General features: G+C 43.2%; 1 protein-coding gene across 3 annotated transcripts in view; it reads right to left on the bottom strand.

The window, feature by feature from the left end:
* MRPS35 (mitochondrial ribosomal protein S35) overlaps positions 1-20,184 on the bottom strand; it is a 66,563-nt gene that overhangs the window by 29,155 nt on the left and 17,224 nt on the right. For all 3 annotated transcript variants that reach the window (XR_016441915.1, XM_090043849.1, XM_090043850.1), the window contains exons 6-7: positions 12,922-13,031; positions 6,157-6,226 (exon numbers count right to left, since the gene is read on the bottom strand). Coding sequence is in view for 2 of the 3 variants with exons in the window: in XM_090043849.1 (XP_089899975.1) it covers positions 6,157-6,226; positions 12,922-13,031 (180 nt within the window). In the remaining variant the exon portion in view is untranslated. The remainder of the gene's footprint in view (positions 1-6,156; positions 6,227-12,921; positions 13,032-20,184) is intronic.

Genomic DNA, 20,184 nt, shown 5'->3' with positions numbered 1-20,184 from the left:
TAGACATCAGGAGGGCTACTTCGCTGTCAGGGTGGCTAGGACCTGGAACTAACTTCTAACTAACCAAGCAAAGTGGTGCTGGCTCCTACCCTGGGGGCCTAAGATGAGGCTAGACGAACAGTTTGCTGGGGTCATTTGACCGCAGTACTTTTTCCTGCCAAGGCGGGGGGTTGGACTTGATGATCTGCTCAGGTCCCTTCCGACCCTACAAACTATGAAACTACAAGTTAACTGACACTGGGGTATTCTGAAACAATACAAAGACAATTTGTGCTTCTGTGACTAAATTTCTTAATGACTGGATAAGCTAGCAGCACCCAATGTGGGAATGAATTCCAGATGCAGAGAAAACATACAAATTTTCCCCTGACTTAACAAGGCCAAGTATCAAGACCTGAGACTTTTTTCCTAGGACACCTTCTTCCTCAGTCTCCGTCAAGACTGGGGTGGCCAACCTGTGGCACATGTGCCAGAGGTAGTATGGGCAGTTTGGGTGTGTGGCATGTGATAGACCCGGGAAACTATAGGGAGGGGATAAGAAGCAGAGCAGCAGATCAGGCAGGAAGCACAGGGCAGGAAGTAGAAAAGCAGAGTAGGAGATTGGGCAGTGAAAACAGAGTAGGAAGCAAAAAGCAGAACAACAGAATGAGAAGAGAAAGAGAAGCAGTGTGTTACTCAGGGAGGGTGCAGGGCTAATTTGTGGCATGCCTGCCAATAAGGTTGCTCCCCCACTGGTCAAGACAACCTATACTCCATGTTATGGAGGACTAACACAAATGACTGTCTGAGTTCTTCCGTCTTTCCTCTCACATCTGATCACTCCCTGAATTCTTCTATTTTAAATGTTACAGAGAGCAAAGAAGAACCTGATATTCACATATATGACAGTGTCAAATTCTATTGGAAACCTAATTTCCTGTTTTCTAGCTTCCTCTCCGCTGGGGAGGAAGTTCTTCTGAGCCAGACTGGCTGACCTACTCCACTGGGCTTTCAGGTAAGCCCACGGGTGGATGGGGGGGATCACGGCCACTGCTGACCCTCTGAGCAAGCCTTGAAAAGTCAGCAGGCCAAGGCACTTCAGGGCTGGGGCAGGGATGGGCTCCCTTGAGTGAGCTGTAGGCAAGGCAAGGCGCCCAAATGGACACTTGCATGCCTGTACACAAGTGCCAGGGGCTTGGGGAAAAAACAGGAGGAACTTGTTTTCCTGCTTAACACAAACAACTACGAAGTCATAAGGAAAATGGAGACCTGGTAGGACTGCACCCATGACTGGGCCACAGGTATAGATGGCTATACCCTGTACAGGAGAGATCAAGTGGACAACGGGGGCGGGGAGGGGGGGGGGTGTAGCTCTCTAAGTCAAGGAAAGCTACGCGCCCCTGCAAGCCAACATTGGCACCCAGGGTGGATGACTGGAGACCCTCTGGGTTAAAATCCGTGGGAAACGCAGCACAGAGGACATGATGGTGGGAGTCTACTACAGACCTCCGACCCAGGATCAAGAGCTTGGCCAGGAGTTCACCAGGGAATTGGCAGAGGTTGCACACTCTTGGTGCATGGTTGCCATGGGAGACTTCAACTACCCAGACATCTCACGGGAAAAGCACTCAGCCAAAATCTGAGTGGTTGCAAAGCTCTCTCTCGTGCATTAATGAGCTCTATCTGACGCAAGATGTCTATGGGCCATTGTAAGGTCGAGTAAGGCGCTGCTCAACCTGGTTCTGGCAATGGGGGACAATCTAATCAGCGACCTAATGATTGAGGGGAAGCTGGGTGACAGTGACCACGAGCTGATCACCTTCACTATTCACCGTAAAGCTGGCAAGTCAGTCAGCAATACTGAAGTTCTTGCTTTCAGGAAAGCTGACTTCGACAAGCTCAGGAGGCTTGTCAGTGAGGCCCTAAGGGACCACAACCCAAAGGGAAGGGGAGCTCAGGATCATGGCTGATCCTCAGCGGAGCAAACCTGGATGCAGAAGCAAAGTCTATTCCATCTCGGAGGAAAGGGAGCCAAAGGGCACAACAGCCCCCTTGGCTCTCCAGGAAATTAGCGGACCTCCTGCATCTAAAAAGACAGACCTACAAAGGATGGAGGACTGGATCCACCACCAAGGAGGAATATTCTACACTGGTCCGGACCTGCAGGGACCGAACGAAGAAAGCCAAGGCTGCGACAGAACTCCAACTAGTTACAAGGATCAAGGACAATAAACAGTCCTTTTTTAGATATGTGGGGAGCTGGAGGAAAAGCAAGGGCAACATTGGACCCCTGCTGAACCAGATGGGACAACTGACAACTGACGCCCAGGAAAAAGCCAACCTGCTAAATAGGTACTTTGCATTGGTCTTTCACCAGTCCCATGGGATGCCCCTGCCCATTACAGGACAGGGAGGCCCAGGTGAGAAAGACTCCTTACCCTCTATCAATGCTGACCTTGTGAAGGAACATCTTGAGAAGCTGGATATTTTCAAGTCAGCCAGCTTTGATAGTTTACACCCCAGGGTACTCAAGGAGCTGGCTGGTATCATAGCTCAGCCCTTGGCATGGATCTTCGAGAACTCCTGGTGCTCTGGTGAAGTGCCTTAAGATTGGAAGAAGGCCAATGTGGTGCCTATCTTCAAGGAAGGGAAGAAAGTGGATCCAGCAAACTACAGGCCCATCAGCTTGACCTCTATCCTGGGGAAGGTCTTAAAATAGATTCTCAAAGGCCATTCTTAACAGACTGGCCAACAGCAACATCCTGAGGGATAGCTAGCACAAGTTTGTTGCAGTTAGATCGTGCCTGACCAATCTCATTTCCTTCTATGACCAGGTGACATATCACCTGGACAAGGGAGAAGAAACTCATGTCGTATATCTTGACTTTAAAAAAAGCCTTCGATCCGGTATCCCATGATCACCTCCTAGCAAAACTGGTTAACTGCAGCCTCGGCCTCACCACGATCCGCTGGCTGGGGAATTGGCTCCGTGGTTGGACCAGAGGGTTGTGGTTGATGGAAGTCAATCGTTATGGTGCACTGTGACCAGTGGGGACTCTGAAGGCTCTGTCCTTGGGCCTACACTGTTCAACATCTTCATTAACGACGTGGACACTGGTATCAGAAGCAGACTGGCCAAGGTCGCCGACAACACCAAACTCTGTGGTAAAATGTCCCCACCTGAGGACAGGAGGGTGATCCAGGCTGACCTTGACAGGCTCACAAAATAGGCGGACAAAAACCTGATGGTCTTTAACACTGAAAAATGCAAGGTACTCCACCTTGGGAAGAAAAACCTGCAGCATGCTTATAGGCTCAGCAGTGCTATGCTGGCTAGCACTATGGGTGAAAGGGGCTTGGGGGTCATGACAGACTACAAGATGAACATGAGCCTTCAGTGCGATCCTGCAGCTAGTAAAGCAAGCAAAATGCAGGCTTGCATCCTTAGATGCTTCTCCAGCAAATCCCAAGACATCACTCTCCCATTGTACTCGGCCTTGGTGAGGCTGCAGCTGGAGTACTGCGTTGTTTTGGGCTCCACAATTCAAAAAGGATGTGCGGAAGCTTGAGAGAGTCCAAAGGAGAGCCATGTACATGATCAGAGGTCAGGAAAACAGACCTGATGAGAGGCTGAGAGCTATGGGACTCTTCAGCCTGGAAAAGCATAGGCTCAGGGGTGATCTGGTGACCACCTATAAGTTTATTGGGGTGCTCACCAGGATCTTGGGGAATGTCTGTTCACCATAACACCCCAAGGGATGACAAGATCAAATGGACACAGACTCCTCCATGACAATTTCAGGCTGGACATAAGGAAGAACTTCTTTACTGTCCAAGCCCCCAAGGTTTGGAATACACTGTCACCGGAGGTGGTTCAAGCACCTACTCTGAACACCTTCAAGAGACATTTGGATGTTTATCTTGCTGGGATCCTACGATCCCTACTGACTTCCTGCCCCAGGGCAGGGGGCTGGACTCCATGATCTTCTAAGGTCCCTTCCAGCCCTAATGTCTATGAAATCTATTCCTTAGCTGCATGTTCCCTTTTTCCTTCCCATTATGGTTGTCACTGGCTTGTACATCTAGCTCACAACCTCATTGGGTAGGTTCTGTTTGTATGGTGCCTGGTATAATGGGGATATAACTGTGCAATATAAATAAATGCTGGAGTCCAACGTTAGAGATGCTAGGTCTTGGTCTGAAATCCTAATAGAAAAGGAAGATATAACCTTACAGCAAAAACACTTGAAAGAAAGGTTAATCCATAAGCTGTTTTCCAGCCTCCATATCAGAGGTGGGCAAATTATGGCCCGTGGGCTGAATCCAGCCTGCCAACTGACTGGATCTGGCCAGTGGCTGCCCCTGCAGCACTCCACATGGGGCTGAGCCCCACCTGCTCTCACCAGTGCAGCCCACACCACGCTCCCACCTGCCTGGGCCCCGATTACCGTGCACAGCTTCTGATGGGGCTGGTCTCAGTGCTGCTCTGCTCCCCTCGCCTCCAATGGGAGCTGCGTGACGGAAGCTTCCCCCTCATCTGCCCACCCAAAACAGCACAGCAGAGGCAGGGGCAGGAGAAGCCACTGCTGGCGGAAACTAGGGGAGCAGAGCAGAGCAGTACCCAGCTGGCTGCAGCTGCACCAGGAACAACTCCACCAGAAGCTGTGCGTTTTGGTCAGGGCCTTGGCTGGTGGAGGCTGTTCTGTTCTTCTCCCCTCCAGTGGTGGATCTTCCTCCTGCTCCTGCCTGTGCTGCACTGCTCCAGGCAGGCAAGGGGAAGCTTCAGCCAGGCAACTCCTGCCCCAGTGTATAGGCTTTGGCTCCAGCTCCCGGCTGCTTTCCACCCACTCTGCCTGCCTGCCCACAGGTAGCTGCTCATGACCTTTTGAGAGGTTCTGTAGCAATGAAAAGATATAGGGCAAAGGGTCTTCAAGATTAATGTCAAAGCTTGTGGACAGATGCAGTAATAATGAACACACAACTTTACTTCCTCAAAAAAAAGAAACAAAGTAGAAAGCCCAACCTTATCATCTTATTACCCTTTACCAAGAACTTTCAGGCAAACAAACATGGCACTACTCTGTTGGCAAGGTGACCAAATCTCAAGATTACTCCTGTAGTGAGTTTAATGTTACTGTCTATAGGGAAGGCTAATCCCCCCAATATTTAAAGTTCACACATATTAAAATAGACCAGAGCTTGTTTGCTTATGGTTAACAAAATGCATCCACACTACCTTTCATCATCTGTTAAAAGGGATTACCACTGATCATGGAAAAAAAAAAAATAATCAGATGTCACAGCACGGCATCAATTTTTCATGGAAATCAAAGACAATTACAACTGATTGATGAGTTCATCAAATATTAACATGGAAGTTGAAAGGTAATAAAGGGGCAAGAGACTTGCGTGTATTCAATACACACCAACCACTTGCACTGCACTATCATATAGCCCAATCTTCCATCACTAAGTAATGCTAGAGCAAAGGAGATGTGTTGTTTGTCTGGAATTAATAAAAAGAACAGTGTTTAGATTCTGTTGTTATTGTTTACTATTGGAAACTCTGATCTGTCACCAGAGTTCATGATTTGTAATGCTGTTAAACAGGAAAAAATACCCATGCTGGTAATGTACCAGTGAAAATAAAAGTTTACCATAAAATACGTAAATTCACAGGCTCTATTTAATACTTAATAGCATGCGGTCTAAAATTACAACACGTGCATTCGTTAGGGATGTTTCTGGTCAAAAGGAAGTATACCTTGCCAGAGTCCCTAATTTCATATGTAGGTGATAAATTACTAACTATTGAGAAGAGAAGCATCAAAAAAGTTACCCGAATGTTTATCATAGGGTCTTAAACTAACTATTAATTACTATGGTCTGTAGAATAGAGTTTACTTCCAAATTTTAGATGGACGCATCAGGATTTTAAGCTTCTGTGATAGAATATTTGGTGCATGCAGTATTAAAAACTATAGCGAGCAAAAAAAAGTTAGAGAAGTGCACTCTGTGGTTTATTTTGGATAGAATAATTGATTATGCATTTAAATATTCCAACTGCACCAATCATGCCCATCAGGATTTTTATAGTTAACAGAATATCATCATAGGTGAAGAGTTCTTTTCTGAAATAAGTAGTGTTTAGTTTGTTAGATAAATTCAACTGCTTACCCAAGATTCATGGTACAAAACCGTGAGGAGGTATATTCCATAATCATAGTTTTGTCTCCTTAGTGGACATCTGAAATTCAAAAGCAAATAAAATACTTTGAAGTACAGCTGGTACCTTCTGGGATCTATAATCTAACAGCAAAAAGTTAAGAAAATTTGTATATTCTGCACCCCCATACCGTACAGAGGTTTTGTATTCAGCTTCAGTTCACAATCTATTGCTCAGCCATGTTATTGTCTAATTACAAGTTATTGACACATTATTATGCTTTTTAAGCACAAGATGAAGAGTGAATGAATAAATGGAAAACCAAATGGAGCCTTAAAGAAGCCCGAACAATAAAGCAGTTGTCAGTAACCATTAAAGTCTGTTTAAAGTCTCTGCCAGACCCAACCTTTAATGACATTCTGCTTTCAATGGTCACAGGTCAGTCTGGACTGCATGAAATTTCAGTTCTGAAGATAGCATGTTATTCAACTGGCTGAAGAAAACCCATTTAATAAAATAGTACATATAAAGAAAAACCATACATTAGCTTCTAACTTAAAAAAAAATCTCAACAAACTTGGGTCAAAATAATACCAAGTTGAAGGGAAACTCAATCAAAATGGGATACATAATCTACTCTGTAAGGTAGGTAAAATGTACAATCCTCGACTAATGGTCAGGTATAGGGGTACAACTAATACAAGGAGCTCAGAGCCGTCAATAACCAAGTGCTACTTGAGGTCCAGAGTAGTGGTTCTCAACCATTTTAGATTCAAGGCACCCCTTGAAAAAAGTGCCAGATCTTAGTTTTCACTTGTTTATGGTTGAAGAAAAAACAATAGAGCAATTCTTCTGTTGCAAAGAACTCAGAAAGAACACAACAGGGTAGAATGTTTTTGACACAATGGATTCCCATTTGAAATCTCTGAAAATCATGTTTGTACACCTAACAATGCTAACACTGTGTGGCACCCCATGGCACCCTTGAAAGGATCTCAAGGCACCCCAGAGTGTCACAGCACCCTGGCTCAGAAACAGTGATCTAGAGCAAACTTTTTTGATTGCGCACCCCTATCAGTAAAAAATTTTTTGAGCACGCACCCCCAATACATGTATATTTACTGGGGGCGCCACTGAGGGCGCTGCTGTCAACCCCTCCACATTGCGGAACTCCCACTCTTCCCTCAGGATACCTCGTGTACCATGTGTGACACGTGACCATCTGACATATGGACTGAGTGAGGGTGCCAGTGTCAATCCGTATATTAAATATTAGTAAAGCTTAATTTCTTTCTTATTTTTTTAAATAAAAAATAAATATAAATAGAAGTTGTAATATTTTCTTCCCGCACCCCAAAGGATCGTCTTGCGTACCCCCTGGGGTATGTGCACCCCACTTTGGAGACCACTGATTTAGACAGACAATGTATTGCTTCCACAAATAGCGTACAGCAGGGACGCTGAAGATCATCTCATCACACAACTGGCTCTTGCAATCCCCTAGTTGAGAAAGTAGGTGTTCCACAGTGCTCCATTTTCCCCTTTGATTCATACCGATTCCTCAAACCAATCTTCAAACTCCTTTCCAGTCTGGAAGGTAGGGTGTTAGTCATAAGCTGTTCTTATTTTCCTCTTTTGACCTGCATATGATAGCTATATATGGCAGGGGAGCCATCCTGTATTGAGGCAGTCCCTTGAGGGTCAGCACAGCACCTACTCCTCTCCCACTGCAAACTCCAAAAAAACTCCTATAACCCAACAAAGAAGAATTAGTCAATGATGCTCTTCCCATTCTAAATGAGGCAAGGGAAGAAGCAGATCAAGCAGTACTCCCTACTTATCCTCTCTTCTTAGCTAGATCCAAATTACTGAAAAAAAACCCTAAACTTGTAAAAGGAAGTACAGGCATATTTTTAACACAATCTAAAATCTTAGGAACAAAATACAGATCAGAATGCCGAACAGCTGCACATGCATTCAATAACATGGTTTTCTGCACTGCACTCTCTTAAGATCCTTTTAACCACTTCTAAAGGGATTAAAAGGAAATTTGGTGGAGGGTGGGGAAGGAAAGTGTTTCTACTCAACATAAATTATTATACTGCAACTTACCTCTGCGTGCCACTAAATTTAACCCGGAATGAAATAGGTACAAGTCTTGCTCTACTTGTATCATTACAGTGGCCGGAGTAGGTTAGTTACAGCACACAGTTACTGACATGTTTTGTACATACCCAGGGGTCAGTCTTAACCCAAGCAGTTGTTCAATATTCTACTACCAACAAGTTTCTACTACCAGTTACTGGATCAGAAGAAGACTGTGTGAACGATACTGAGAAACATTAAATGGAGTGGTCTCTAAAATCTAATGTACGAGAGCTCGTTCACAGACTTATGAAAAGGTGAAATACCAGGTCGGGACATGGCTTCCAGAGCAATTTCCTAACACATTAAAATGAGTCCTTATTGGAACAGCTACTTCTACAGCACACACAAACAGGAGCTAGGATTTAGTCGAAATAATACCCAGGGATGGACTCAAATATTTAAGTATTCATGATCAAGTAACAGAAAGGGGGAGTAGATTTAAAAAAAGTTACCTGAAGAGACCCATCTTACAGAGGCTTTTGGTAACGATGCCCAAAACGGAGAGAACCCATTTTCATTCAAAGAACCAGAATTTCCAAAGCATCAAGAATGAAAGAGTTCCTGACCACAGGTTGCTAGCAACTGTCAGAAAACTAAAGGTCTACTGCTTAATCAACCCTAAGTCTGTCCACAAAGACTTGCCACATTTTGTCCAACACTTCGCATGACTGAACACAATTCAAGTCTTAGAACTGACAAGGTGAATGTTTCTTTAGGGAATGTAAGATTTGTGTAACATTATACTTCTTTTCTTTTAAAATGCAAACCCAAAGAAAAGTTCAATGCTTCTATTCATGGGCAGAGGTTGCTTTTAGTTTAGTATAATTGAAAAAAAAAAAAAAAAAATACTGCCTCCAGATTGGAGGTGGGCCAGACCTCTCTCATGAAATAATATCAGCCTCTATTACCACCTGAGGAGTTCTACCAAGAACACTAAACTTTGTTTCACGTGCTCCCTAATTGGTGAAGTATCATTTAGCTTTAATTGTTTCCTAAGAAAATAAGATGTAAGCACAAAGAGAATTGGATTGAAGGCAAAATTAAGCATGACAAAGGCAACCTAGATATATAAAAGTAACATGTAACAAATTCCAATTTTGTGATGTATCATTAAAAGCCCCACCTCAAAAACATTATCAACATGAGTAATTTGTTTCAAAACATGGCCACACTTGGAGTTTCTTTACAGCCCTCTCAAATTATATCTATGAAATGATATGCATCATCATCATGATGGAAGAGATACTTCTGTTGTACTAAATCAATGATAAATAGAGCTGCAATCTGAATTTCCTGATGCACTAGTTTCTGACATATATAACCACGATTACAGTAGTCAGCATAGTAAATTGATGATGACGAACATTGATCCTTTATATCTGTTAGGATTTAAAACGGAGCAACTCCATTTTTAAAAAGTTCATGCTACTGCTGCATAAGTTCCTGTTGCAGTGTTAACTCAAATCTGATACTTCACCATTAACTGCCTTCCTACCATCACAGCAAATAGGGTTAGAAGGGGTCTTGATGGATAATTCATATCACCCCCTTGCCCAAAGGCAGGATCAACTGTACCTAAACCAATCCTGACAGAAGTCTGTCTGACCTAAAAGCAACCAATGAAAGAGATTCCAGCTTCCCTATGTAACTCATTCCAATGCTTAACTTTCTTTATAGCTGGAAAGCTTTCCCTAACATCGACCAATCTCTCTTGCTGCAGCTTAAACACCATTACTGTTACTCCTATCCCCAAGTGAACACGAAGCAAAATGTACTCCCTTTCCTCTCTGCAGTAACCTTTTACACATACTGAAAGATGCATCTTCCTTCAGCCTTTTTTCCCTAGATTAACCAGATCCACTTTCTTTAATTTTTCCTCAAAGCAGCATTCATTCTAGAACTCTGACCCTTCTATCGCTCCTCTTTGGGGTCTCTGAAGCCGACCCATATCTTTCATGACCTTTGGAGCCCCAACCTGGAAACAATACTCCAGGTAAGGCCTTACTGCTGTTGAGTAGCTTTGAAAGATTATTTCAGATTTCTGACATGACCCCCTTTGTAAATGGATTTGGGGTTCCTGCTGTCACAGACTGGCTTCCTTGGGAGCTCTTCAGCCATTCCTCTTAGTACACACAACAGTTCTTACCCCAAACAAATGACTAAAGCAAAACCTTAACCTTTCTCCAGGTGGCAGGAAAAACCTCTGTAGCTCTGGCCCCTTCTTAAAAGCAAGCTTTTCTGGATTCCAAGCTGCCCCCTGGTCACAAACTGTTCCTTCCCAGCTCAAGCTCTTTCTATCCCTTAGGTTTTTACTCACAGGTAACCACTCACAGCTGGGTTCCTACCCCAGCGCTGTCTGTCTTCATAAAAGGGCTAGATCATCCTATTGAACCCCTGTTTATACATCACAGCATGATGCTTTTTTTTTTTTTTTTTTTTTTATGGCTGGCTCTTGTTTGTTCAGGGACAGAAGTTACACAGAAGCCAGTTTAAATAATCAGAAACTGATTTAAACCTGTAACAGAATAGAAGCTCAGTGCACATATGCCACTTTCAAAATGGTTGAAACTGGTTTAAGATAAATCTAGTTGAATGTACTATCAGACTTAACTGATTTGGGTCAGACTGGTTTATGAAATTTGTCCCCCAGACCCATTGCTGGTTTACGTTAAATCACAGTCCCCCAGCATCCCAACATGCTTTCCAGCCCTAGGCTGGGCTGTGCTGTCTGCTCCAGCACAGACAGGGTGAGGCAGGAAAGGCAGGAACTGCCCCCACCCCAGGCATCCACACACACACACACATTTCATTTTAAAATCGCAGAAAAACACGGATTTGGGGATTTTTATCAGAGAATTTGGGATTGTTAAACAGAAAAAAAAATAGGAGCCCTGGTTATCAATTAATCTTTTAACTGATATAATTAGAGAAGGTTGAAAGGATAATTTTTTAAATAATAGTTAAATCCTTACTACAAGGAAATACAGGAAATGGGGTAGAAAAATCAACTTGGCTGAAATGTGACCTCTAAGTACCTTAAATTCATGTGTTTGTTTGTACATATGTATGTATGCATGCATGCCAGTTGAAAACAATGCTTTATTGATATATTTACAATTTTAAAGCAATTTGGAAGCCTACCCATATCTCAATCATTATAATAAAATAAATTCTAAATACCAATGTATTTTGATGCTTGATTTAATTTCTTTTTTATCATGGAAAAATTAGAGCTCCTCCTGCCCCTTTCATTTCACCAGGAAGTGGGTCCAGCTGCAGCTGTCCTCCTCCATCCTCCCTCCCCCGCAAGCTAGTCTGGCCAGGCTGCAGCCCAGCAGCCCCCTGTGAGCACAGGAGTCTCAGGGGCATACATCACCAGGTTGTTTGTGCCCCCTCTCCCCATAAAGTTACCTGGAGGGAGCTGCTTTCCATTGCTGTCTGCCTGCCACATGCATTTGTGTGCAAACACATGCATGTGGCACCCCCTGCGCTGTGCTCCCCCTGGCTGCAAGCAGCCCCTTGCGAGCTGGAACTTTGCTAGCCTGCAAGGGAAAACCAGCCACTTCCTATGTTTTTTTCCTTTAAATGAGAAAATCCATGTTTTCCCACAAATGGAAAACCCAGATCCCCGCTGATAAACACATACCTAGTCCCCGCTGGAGGATGTCGAGTCCCAGGCTAGTATCTATTCCACCATGCCATCTATTCCCACCCTGCCATGGGAGTAAGTCACACCTTGGGAGCAAGGGGCTGTTGACAGACCTGCTCGGACACAACTATGATCCTGGGGGCCTAGCAGCCAGCTCCCACAAGATGACACATCACCCTTGTTCAAAGCCTTGGGGCACAAGAACTAGTAAGTAAGAGGTTATAATGTTGGCCAGAAAACCACAGCTGTACCTTCATCTTTTCAAAACTAAGATTTTTAATTTTTCTAAAGAAATCACTGCAGACTGGGAAAGGGGACTTCAACTTAATAGTAGGTAACAACAGAACAACCTACAAAAATAAGTAATTATAAATTGTATTTAATAAAGCTTAGTTGTAATAGGAGGTGATCGGCTCTAACTGGGTACACAAAGGCTCATGACAAAACTTGATTAGACTCCATACCAGTCATGGTTACTCTTAGTTTCCGTATCTACAAAATGCGGATAACATTTACAGTCAGAGAATTGTAAAGATTACCTAGTAAGCACTTAAACAACATTATGTAGCCAAAGAGACACTCCCATAGTAATAACATGTATCCTATTCCTGAATTACATCCTTAATTTTTAGGACATGTTGGTTTACAAATGAACCACATTTTTGGATAAGCCTCTGAAATGCAGTGGGTTGTTCTGGCAAATAAGCTACTCCCTTACACTCCGCTGCATGTAACCATAAATACATACATTAAATAAATGTATAAAATAGCAATTAAAAAAAACCCATACTTTGCCATCATCTTCTAGACAATTATTAGGAATGTCTTTAGAAACAAAATAGCTGAAGAGCTTACTTTCATCATCATTAGGTCAGAAAGGAGTACTAGGTGAGTAAGACAAATTGATATGTTACTGCAGACATCTTCACTAATTTCTAATAGGACCAAAGCCACAGACGCTTTTCTCGTGTTACCATACCTGTCTGTTGTAATGGTAAGGATATCTGTATCCTTGCTGTACCGCTCTCCTACAAGTTTAATAAGCTTCTTTTTCGCATGGTCATCTAAATTCAGGTTGGAAAGTTTAACCTTGAAGTACAAGAGAAATATTATTAGTCTTCCACAAATCCAGTCCCCATACACTGCCTAATATTTTAAAAACTGTTAGGCAATTTTTGTCAGACAACTTTTACTCAGATACAAAAACCATAAATTTGAAGAATTTCCTCAAGTTGTTTTAACAAGTAATGTGATTGAACACAGATCAGGTATTATTTCAGAATGAAGAGTGTTGGGTAAATTCATTTCCCATCTTCCCAATGCTAAGAAAAATAGCAGGTAACTTTTGCATCATCACTAGGACACTCTCAGATTCCCAAAATTGTTTGCCACAAGAGTCTAAAAACAGGAGAAAGTTTGTTTTTTTTTTTACATCAGTTCAAGGTTCTCTAGAATACTACTCTATTACTGGGGGATATTTAAATGAAGGATGTACACAAATATTAAAGCCATTACAGATCATAATGGCTGTAATCCCCTAGTCAGAGGGGACCAGCAGGCACTGGGGAAGTCCCTGTTCCCCCATGCACTATCAGGAGTGACCAGGAATAACGGTCACAACCTGGCAGAGGGTAGGTTTAGGTTAGATACCAGGAGGCGCTACTTCACAGTCAGGGCGGCTAGGATCTGGAACCAACTTCCAAGAGAAGTGGTGCTGGCTCCTTCCCTGGGGGTCTTTAAGAGGAGGCTAGATGTACACCTTGCTGGGGTCGTTTGACCCCCGTACTCTTTCCTGCCATGGCAGGGGGTTGGACTCGATCTGCTCAGGTCCCTTCTGACCCTAGAAGGTATGAAACTATATTGATTGTCTAGTCTAACTACCTTTGCAACAGAAGTTACTGGTTTTCACCTAGTAGTTTTGCTTCAAGTTCAATCTGAAATTGCAGAGAAAGCAACTACATAGCAGAAGACTCCAACTAAGAGAAAGTCAGATTGAACACTACATATTACATGCAGAGTCTAAGCAATAATAGGTAAATTGCTTCTACTGGCTGTAAATTACTTGAAATGACAATAGGCAGAGGATTCAGAGGACTCTGAAACACATTACATTTAAGGTGCAATTAACATATTAACTGTGCCATAGATAACAACACTGCTACACAGGCTAATGATTCATAGCATCATGAAGTGGCAAGCCAGCTACACAGATGTTCCACATATTTTGTGGAGTATTTTTGTGGCTGGTTTGTTTTCTGCCATAAATTAAACATGTAGCATGTCCCTATCCTAATACTGACAATAAACTGACTGACAGGGGTTAGTATCAGGATTGGGACAGCACCAGTCTCAACACTGAAAATGGAGTGCTGTGAGAGTGTTGCAAGGTTCCCCAGTTGGGGAGAGCCAAGGGGTTCTCCAGTCCAGAAACCTGGCAACCCCTAGTACCAACAGCTTTCCCTGACTTGCCGTAACTAATAATACTTATATTAAGCAACAGCACATAAATTCCTCTGAAAAGAAAAAATTCAAAGAACAAGCAACAATCTGGGAAACTGCTCAAAGGTAAAAAATCCTGCTTGGGGGAAAAAGCCTGCAGAATAATCATGTAAAGGCTTTTAAAAATGTCAAAAATCAAGGAGTAACTGAAGAGCTAAAAGAAATAAACAACAAGAAAAAAGTATTAAACAGAAAAAAAAGCTGTCCATTTGACATTGTCTATTTATAGAATAGGCAACTGGATTCTGAATTTAGGACAAATCAAATATGACACAAGCAATCAAGATGGCTGACAAGTGACTTCATGTGAATTACCTACATTTTGATTTTGTTGCATGTCACCATAACTAGCAGAACTCTTACTGTAACATGAGTGTTAAAAGATGGTCCCACCCTATGAAGCACACGCACCAGCTTTTAGGAAACACAAATCTGAAGATATCCTGCCACTGGCAATCAATTCCCTCTTTTTGGGATTGAGTCAGGGCAAATCAATTTAAATCACCTACTTAAACCAAAAATTTAATCAAACAGGAAACCTTAATTTAAATAATCAAACAATCAATACTTTAAATAATCAGGTGCTCCTTCCAGTCAAAGGGCAGCTGTATCTGAGCTCCTGTATTATACGTTAATCATTTAACTGATATGATTAGAGGAAGTTAAATGAATATTTTAAAATTATATTTACATCCTTACCCTATATACTCTTATTTTAATTTTTACTATTATGTTAAAGGTTGTAAATGATTAATTTCTTGTACAAATGCATACCATATTTTTTATTCACAAATGTCAACTTACATTTGGATGGACATTAGAATTTTAACTAAACATTACTGAAAAAAGCAAGTTAGCTTATTTAACTAATTTTAAAAAACCCCAGTATCTGAAACATACTGGAAACAAAAAAATGCAAACACATTTTACTTTTAAATTGGACTAGTAAACAAAGTATTATCTACACTAAGAGAACCACACTGGACTGTTTCTGGTTACTGTCCTTCAAGATTTTACCACTAGAAACATATCTAGAACTTCATGTTCCTAGTAATACCTAAGATAGCTCAGATACCAAAAGCAGCGTAGCCACATTGTGACCCTTCACCTGGGCTGTTCGACCATTTGTCGAATCAGGCTGCAAGGCTGTAGAAATGAAAGCTATCTATTTGCATGGGAATTTTAAAAAGCAGTTCAAAATACTTATCTGCCTTTTGCTCACTGCACTTTTCCATTATGCAGATATTTTGGGGGTGGGGAGGGAAAGAGTGCATTTCCTCTCACTGTAGATCACCCATCCTTGCAGAATAAGCATTACAACTCCTCCCAAATGTGGAATGTTCTAGAAGTTTCAGTACATTTGAGGGGGTCTGGCCCTGTTCAAGACAGGGTCATGTTCATATGGCCTTCTTCTCCAAGTGGCTCACCACGCTGAAAGCAATTTGAAAAAGGAGTATTTTGGCCTAATCCGGGCAGAAACAAACAAACAAAAACCCTTTCTCTTGCAAGGATCTGGTTGCATACCCTTAAACCAGATCTTATTTCATCTACTTGATATTTAAGCGGTACTTCTGTGTCCAGGTCTCTAAATATAATCCTGCTCAAGAATATTTCAAAGGGTTGCAAGCAAGTGCCAGAAAAATGTGCAAAAGCGCAGGTTTCCCCTTGCAGGCAGCATTCCAGCCTTCAAGGGGCTGCTTAGGGGATGATTACAACACAGCCAGGCAGGATTCTGGCAGGAGCCCCAGCAGCTGGATGAAGGTAAGTAAACGGGGAGCAGGGGTTGGAGGGCCAGGGCTTCGGGACTGTCAGGGTGGGGAGAGCAGCACATATGCATGGATGGAGGGGATAGGCGTGTATGGGGGAGGGGGAAGGTGCCTGATGGCACTGGGGAAGGTGGCCAGGTGGCCTGCAGCCAAGGCTGTGGCAGGTCAGGGGGGCGTGGGTCATGACAAGCCAATGACCCTTGCAAATGGGTCCCGGTACAAAAAAAAATGTTGAGAACCACTGCCCTAGAGCAGTGGTTCTCAAACTTTTTTGTACCAGGACCCATTTGTAAACGATGATGGCCAGTCCCAACCCAGTTAATACTTTAAACAGAAAACAGTTCCCTGGCCCTGCCAGTGACCCTCACTCCCTACCTGCCGCCCCCAGCCCCACCTTGTGTGGGGCAGGGGGTGGATGTGTGGGTATGGGGGGCCACAAGCATCCCTTTGCAGGCTGCAACTCAGACAGCCTGCAAGGCAAAATCCATGGTTTCCCACATTTTTCCCCTTTAAAAGAGAATCCATTTTTAAAGTTTGTTCATGACTCTTTCATATATTCTTGCAACCCATTTTTGGGCCACAACACAGCTTGAGAAACGCTGTCCTAGAGGGCACTCCAGTCCCTGTTCTACCCCACTGTTCTCGCAGGGCACTGCCCTAGGTTAATCCTGCCATGCCTTGATGTCTAGGTATGGGAGGCTGTACTCAGAGATCAGGGTAAGCCCTTGGTACTTCACTGTCTTGCTCATCCCTAAGCAGCTACCTTCTGGCCCTGATCCTTGCTTCAGCAAGACATTACACCTCTGGCCTTTCCCTTATCCACAGACTTCCTGAGCCTGTCTTACTTGCTCTTCAGTCTCAGGACTTGTCAGCCCTCAACTGTGACCCTTTAGGTCTTCACTGCTTTAAGGGCTCCCTACACTCTGGGCCCTTGGCCCTCGCATAAACTGGCTTCTGCCTGCACAGTTGCTGCAGGGCCCTGACCCTTGCAAAGCGCTCACGCTCTCTCTCTCCCCCTACCTTTCCTTCTTGACTCCGGTCTCCTTGGCCCACCAAGCCCTGGACTCCAGGTCAGATCATTTTCTCCTCTCTTTCTTCTCTGTTTCATCCATATGCAGTCCTCTGGATCCCAGACCCTTACAGGGCTCTTTCCCTGGCCTTCACCCTCTTAATGTTGGGCCCTAGGCCCCATCTCTCTCTCTCTCTCTTTCCTTTGCTCATCTTTAGCTCCACACAGTCCCCTAGGTCCCAGACTCTGGTAGGGCTCCCTCCTTGGGCCTTAGCAACTCCCATACTCTATTCAGATTCAGGCCCATACAGCGCCCTGGGTCTCAGGCCCTGGCAGGGCTCTTCCCCTGGGCCTTACCCTGTGGTAGGCACCCTACTCTGCCTGTGGCTTCCCAAGCATGCCAAATTGCTAGTCAGGCTATAAACAACTCAACTCAAAAAGTGCTCATCTTGAGGAGGTATTCTCCAGCTCCTTCCCCCTTCAGAATCAGAGCCAGTTGCACATCTGGCCCTGGGCTAGACTTATATAGCCCTTCCTCCTCTCCCTTCCTGACTACTGGTCTTCATGGCCAGGCTGACAGGTTTCCCCTTCTGTCCCAATTAACAAGTTTATTGATCTGGTCTGCATCTTTACTTCCCTTCACTTGTTTCCTATCTCCTTTGGCAACAAAGTGACTGACCTGCAGCTAGCCTCTGTGGTGCTGCACTTTCATTTCTAGTAGCAGGGGTCCCCTGCTATAGCAGAGGAAGGAATTATCAATTGAAACAGGTTCTGAGGTCCTTACTATCCCTTTCCTCATCCTGCCTGCTCTATAAAATCTGACCACCAAACCCAGCTTGCATGTCCATACAGACTTTCCTCAAAATTTCATGATCAAAATACCACTTCCCATAGAATTCACATGACGACTCTTATAACACTGATGATGGTTACTTACAACTACTAAAGGAAAGAGTCTCAACTCCAATTACTGTAACATGAAAATCCTTCTTAACTTTAAATACAGGTTCAACCTCTTTGATTTGTATGAAAATATGGGTCTTTCCCAAAATTACAGCACCTATTCTTTGAGTACACATTAAGTTTTCCAAGAATCTGTAAGCAAGTTTAATTAATTAAATTACAATTAAATTAAAACTTGGGTATTTCAAGAAATTTAGTGTGTGTGTCAGTATTTCATTATCCCAAATGATTTCAAGAGGGAACAGCTTTGAATAGATAGCTGATAAATAGCTTAATTACAGCCTTCTAAATAGCGTGCGTTATTAAAAATTGATAAGTATTTTGTAGGCTACAGACACTGTTGTAATAGGAAGGATGGTGGTTAGTTGTTAATTTACAAACACCTTATTTTTTTACAGCTCCCACTCCCCTAAATGAAACATGCACTTTGTTTTTGGAAGGCAGAATATAGGGAAAAAAAAAAAAGATTTTTCTGGAGTCATGGCCATTCATGTGACAGATAAAATCCTCCTGGAAACAGTTTCCAGGAAGTGTGTCATCCCGGGAGTCAGTTTGGTGGAAGCAGCAGAAATTTTCTAGTGTGGCAGGACAACAAGGCTAGGCTTCAGACCTCTGCAAGGACAGTAGGAAGACTGTTACTTCTTTATTGTGCACAGCTCTTTATATAAGTTCTTGCAAATAATGTGTTATTTCCATAGGTGACCTGAGCAGGGCCCAGGCCAAATTAGCCTTTGCGGGGCTCTGCCCCAGATGTGAGGAAGCTGGTGGCGGATTAGGCCGGGGGGGGGGTGCGCCGAAGCCAGCAGCAACGCAAAGTCTCTGTAGCCACTCTGCCTGGCTCCATAAGGCCCGGGGCAGTCACCCCAGTGTGCCCCCAGCAGGGACAGCCCTGGTTATTTCTATATCACAAACCTCACCTACAGACTGCATGCAGCAGGTTGCTCACCCTCAGTTAGGACATTAGTTCTGTAGCCAAAAGCTACTGCGTCACCAGCAACTGTTAAAGAGGGTTATCACTGGATTCTGCCCCCGCTGTATGCAGCCGTAGTGGGAAATGAGAGCCATGTCGGGAGCCACGAGTCAGTGTCTATTTGCAATGTTGCACCCCACATCTCTTCCAGCAAAGAAATCAACCTCTCCACTTCATACGCAACTCTGGAAGGCTGATTATGGAGAGAAAGATAGATGTGGTATAAGAGAAAGTACAGTAATTTGTAATGAGTCAGTGGCACGAGACAGCCCCAATATGGCTAGTACCACTAGCCGTATTGCAACTATGCTCTGTACTGATTCTGTTTACTGGTAACTCTGCCTTGAAAAAAATTAACTGACTAATACTTGAGGTAAATATTACATGCCAACCAATCAGTAAAAATATCACATGGTAACATTGCCTGTGTTTGTTAAGTATTCACATATGAAGTTCAAACAGTTTTTACCCTTTGGTGGGATATGAAACAAAACAGTGTCTTAATCACAACTGTACGGTTTTTGCCAGTTGTCACTGAAGGGAGAGTTAAGATTATTTGAATCCCAAAAACTATTAAATAGTTGTATATTTTTTAAGTCCGACTCTTTATTTTCTGGGTTAGTAATGCTCCTTTTGTTAGCTAACTACAACATTTATTATTTTTGCATCTAGTTTACACATGCACTTGCAACTACACCCAAATGGATGTGTATCTTGTCATATTACTAAAATTAAAACTGTATTAGGGCCCTTGAGATACGCATATCACTTAAGACTAAGATACTTATACACAAATCAAAATAGTAGGAAAAAGTATAAAAAGGCATGGTGTTTTTTCCCCAACCAGACTCCAAGTAGGCTCTCAATATCCAAACATCCCCACAAGAAGGATCCGCTTTCTGTGTTTTTTCTCAGAAAACATAAAAACTTTTTGTCCTGTGAACTCCTGAATATAAAGGGTAGTGTTTGAATCACCAAGTCAATTACCTCCTCAGTGTTCTAGGTCACCAAGGAATTCGTAGCCCTGCTAGGTAT

This window comes from Crocodylus siamensis, chromosome 4 (assembly GCF_052110815.1).
Source record: "Crocodylus siamensis isolate JL-2025a chromosome 4, ASM5211081v1, whole genome shotgun sequence".
NCBI lineage: Eukaryota > Metazoa > Chordata > Crocodylia > Crocodylidae > Crocodylus > Crocodylus siamensis.
This window is presented reverse-complemented; position numbering and strand designations above follow the sequence as displayed.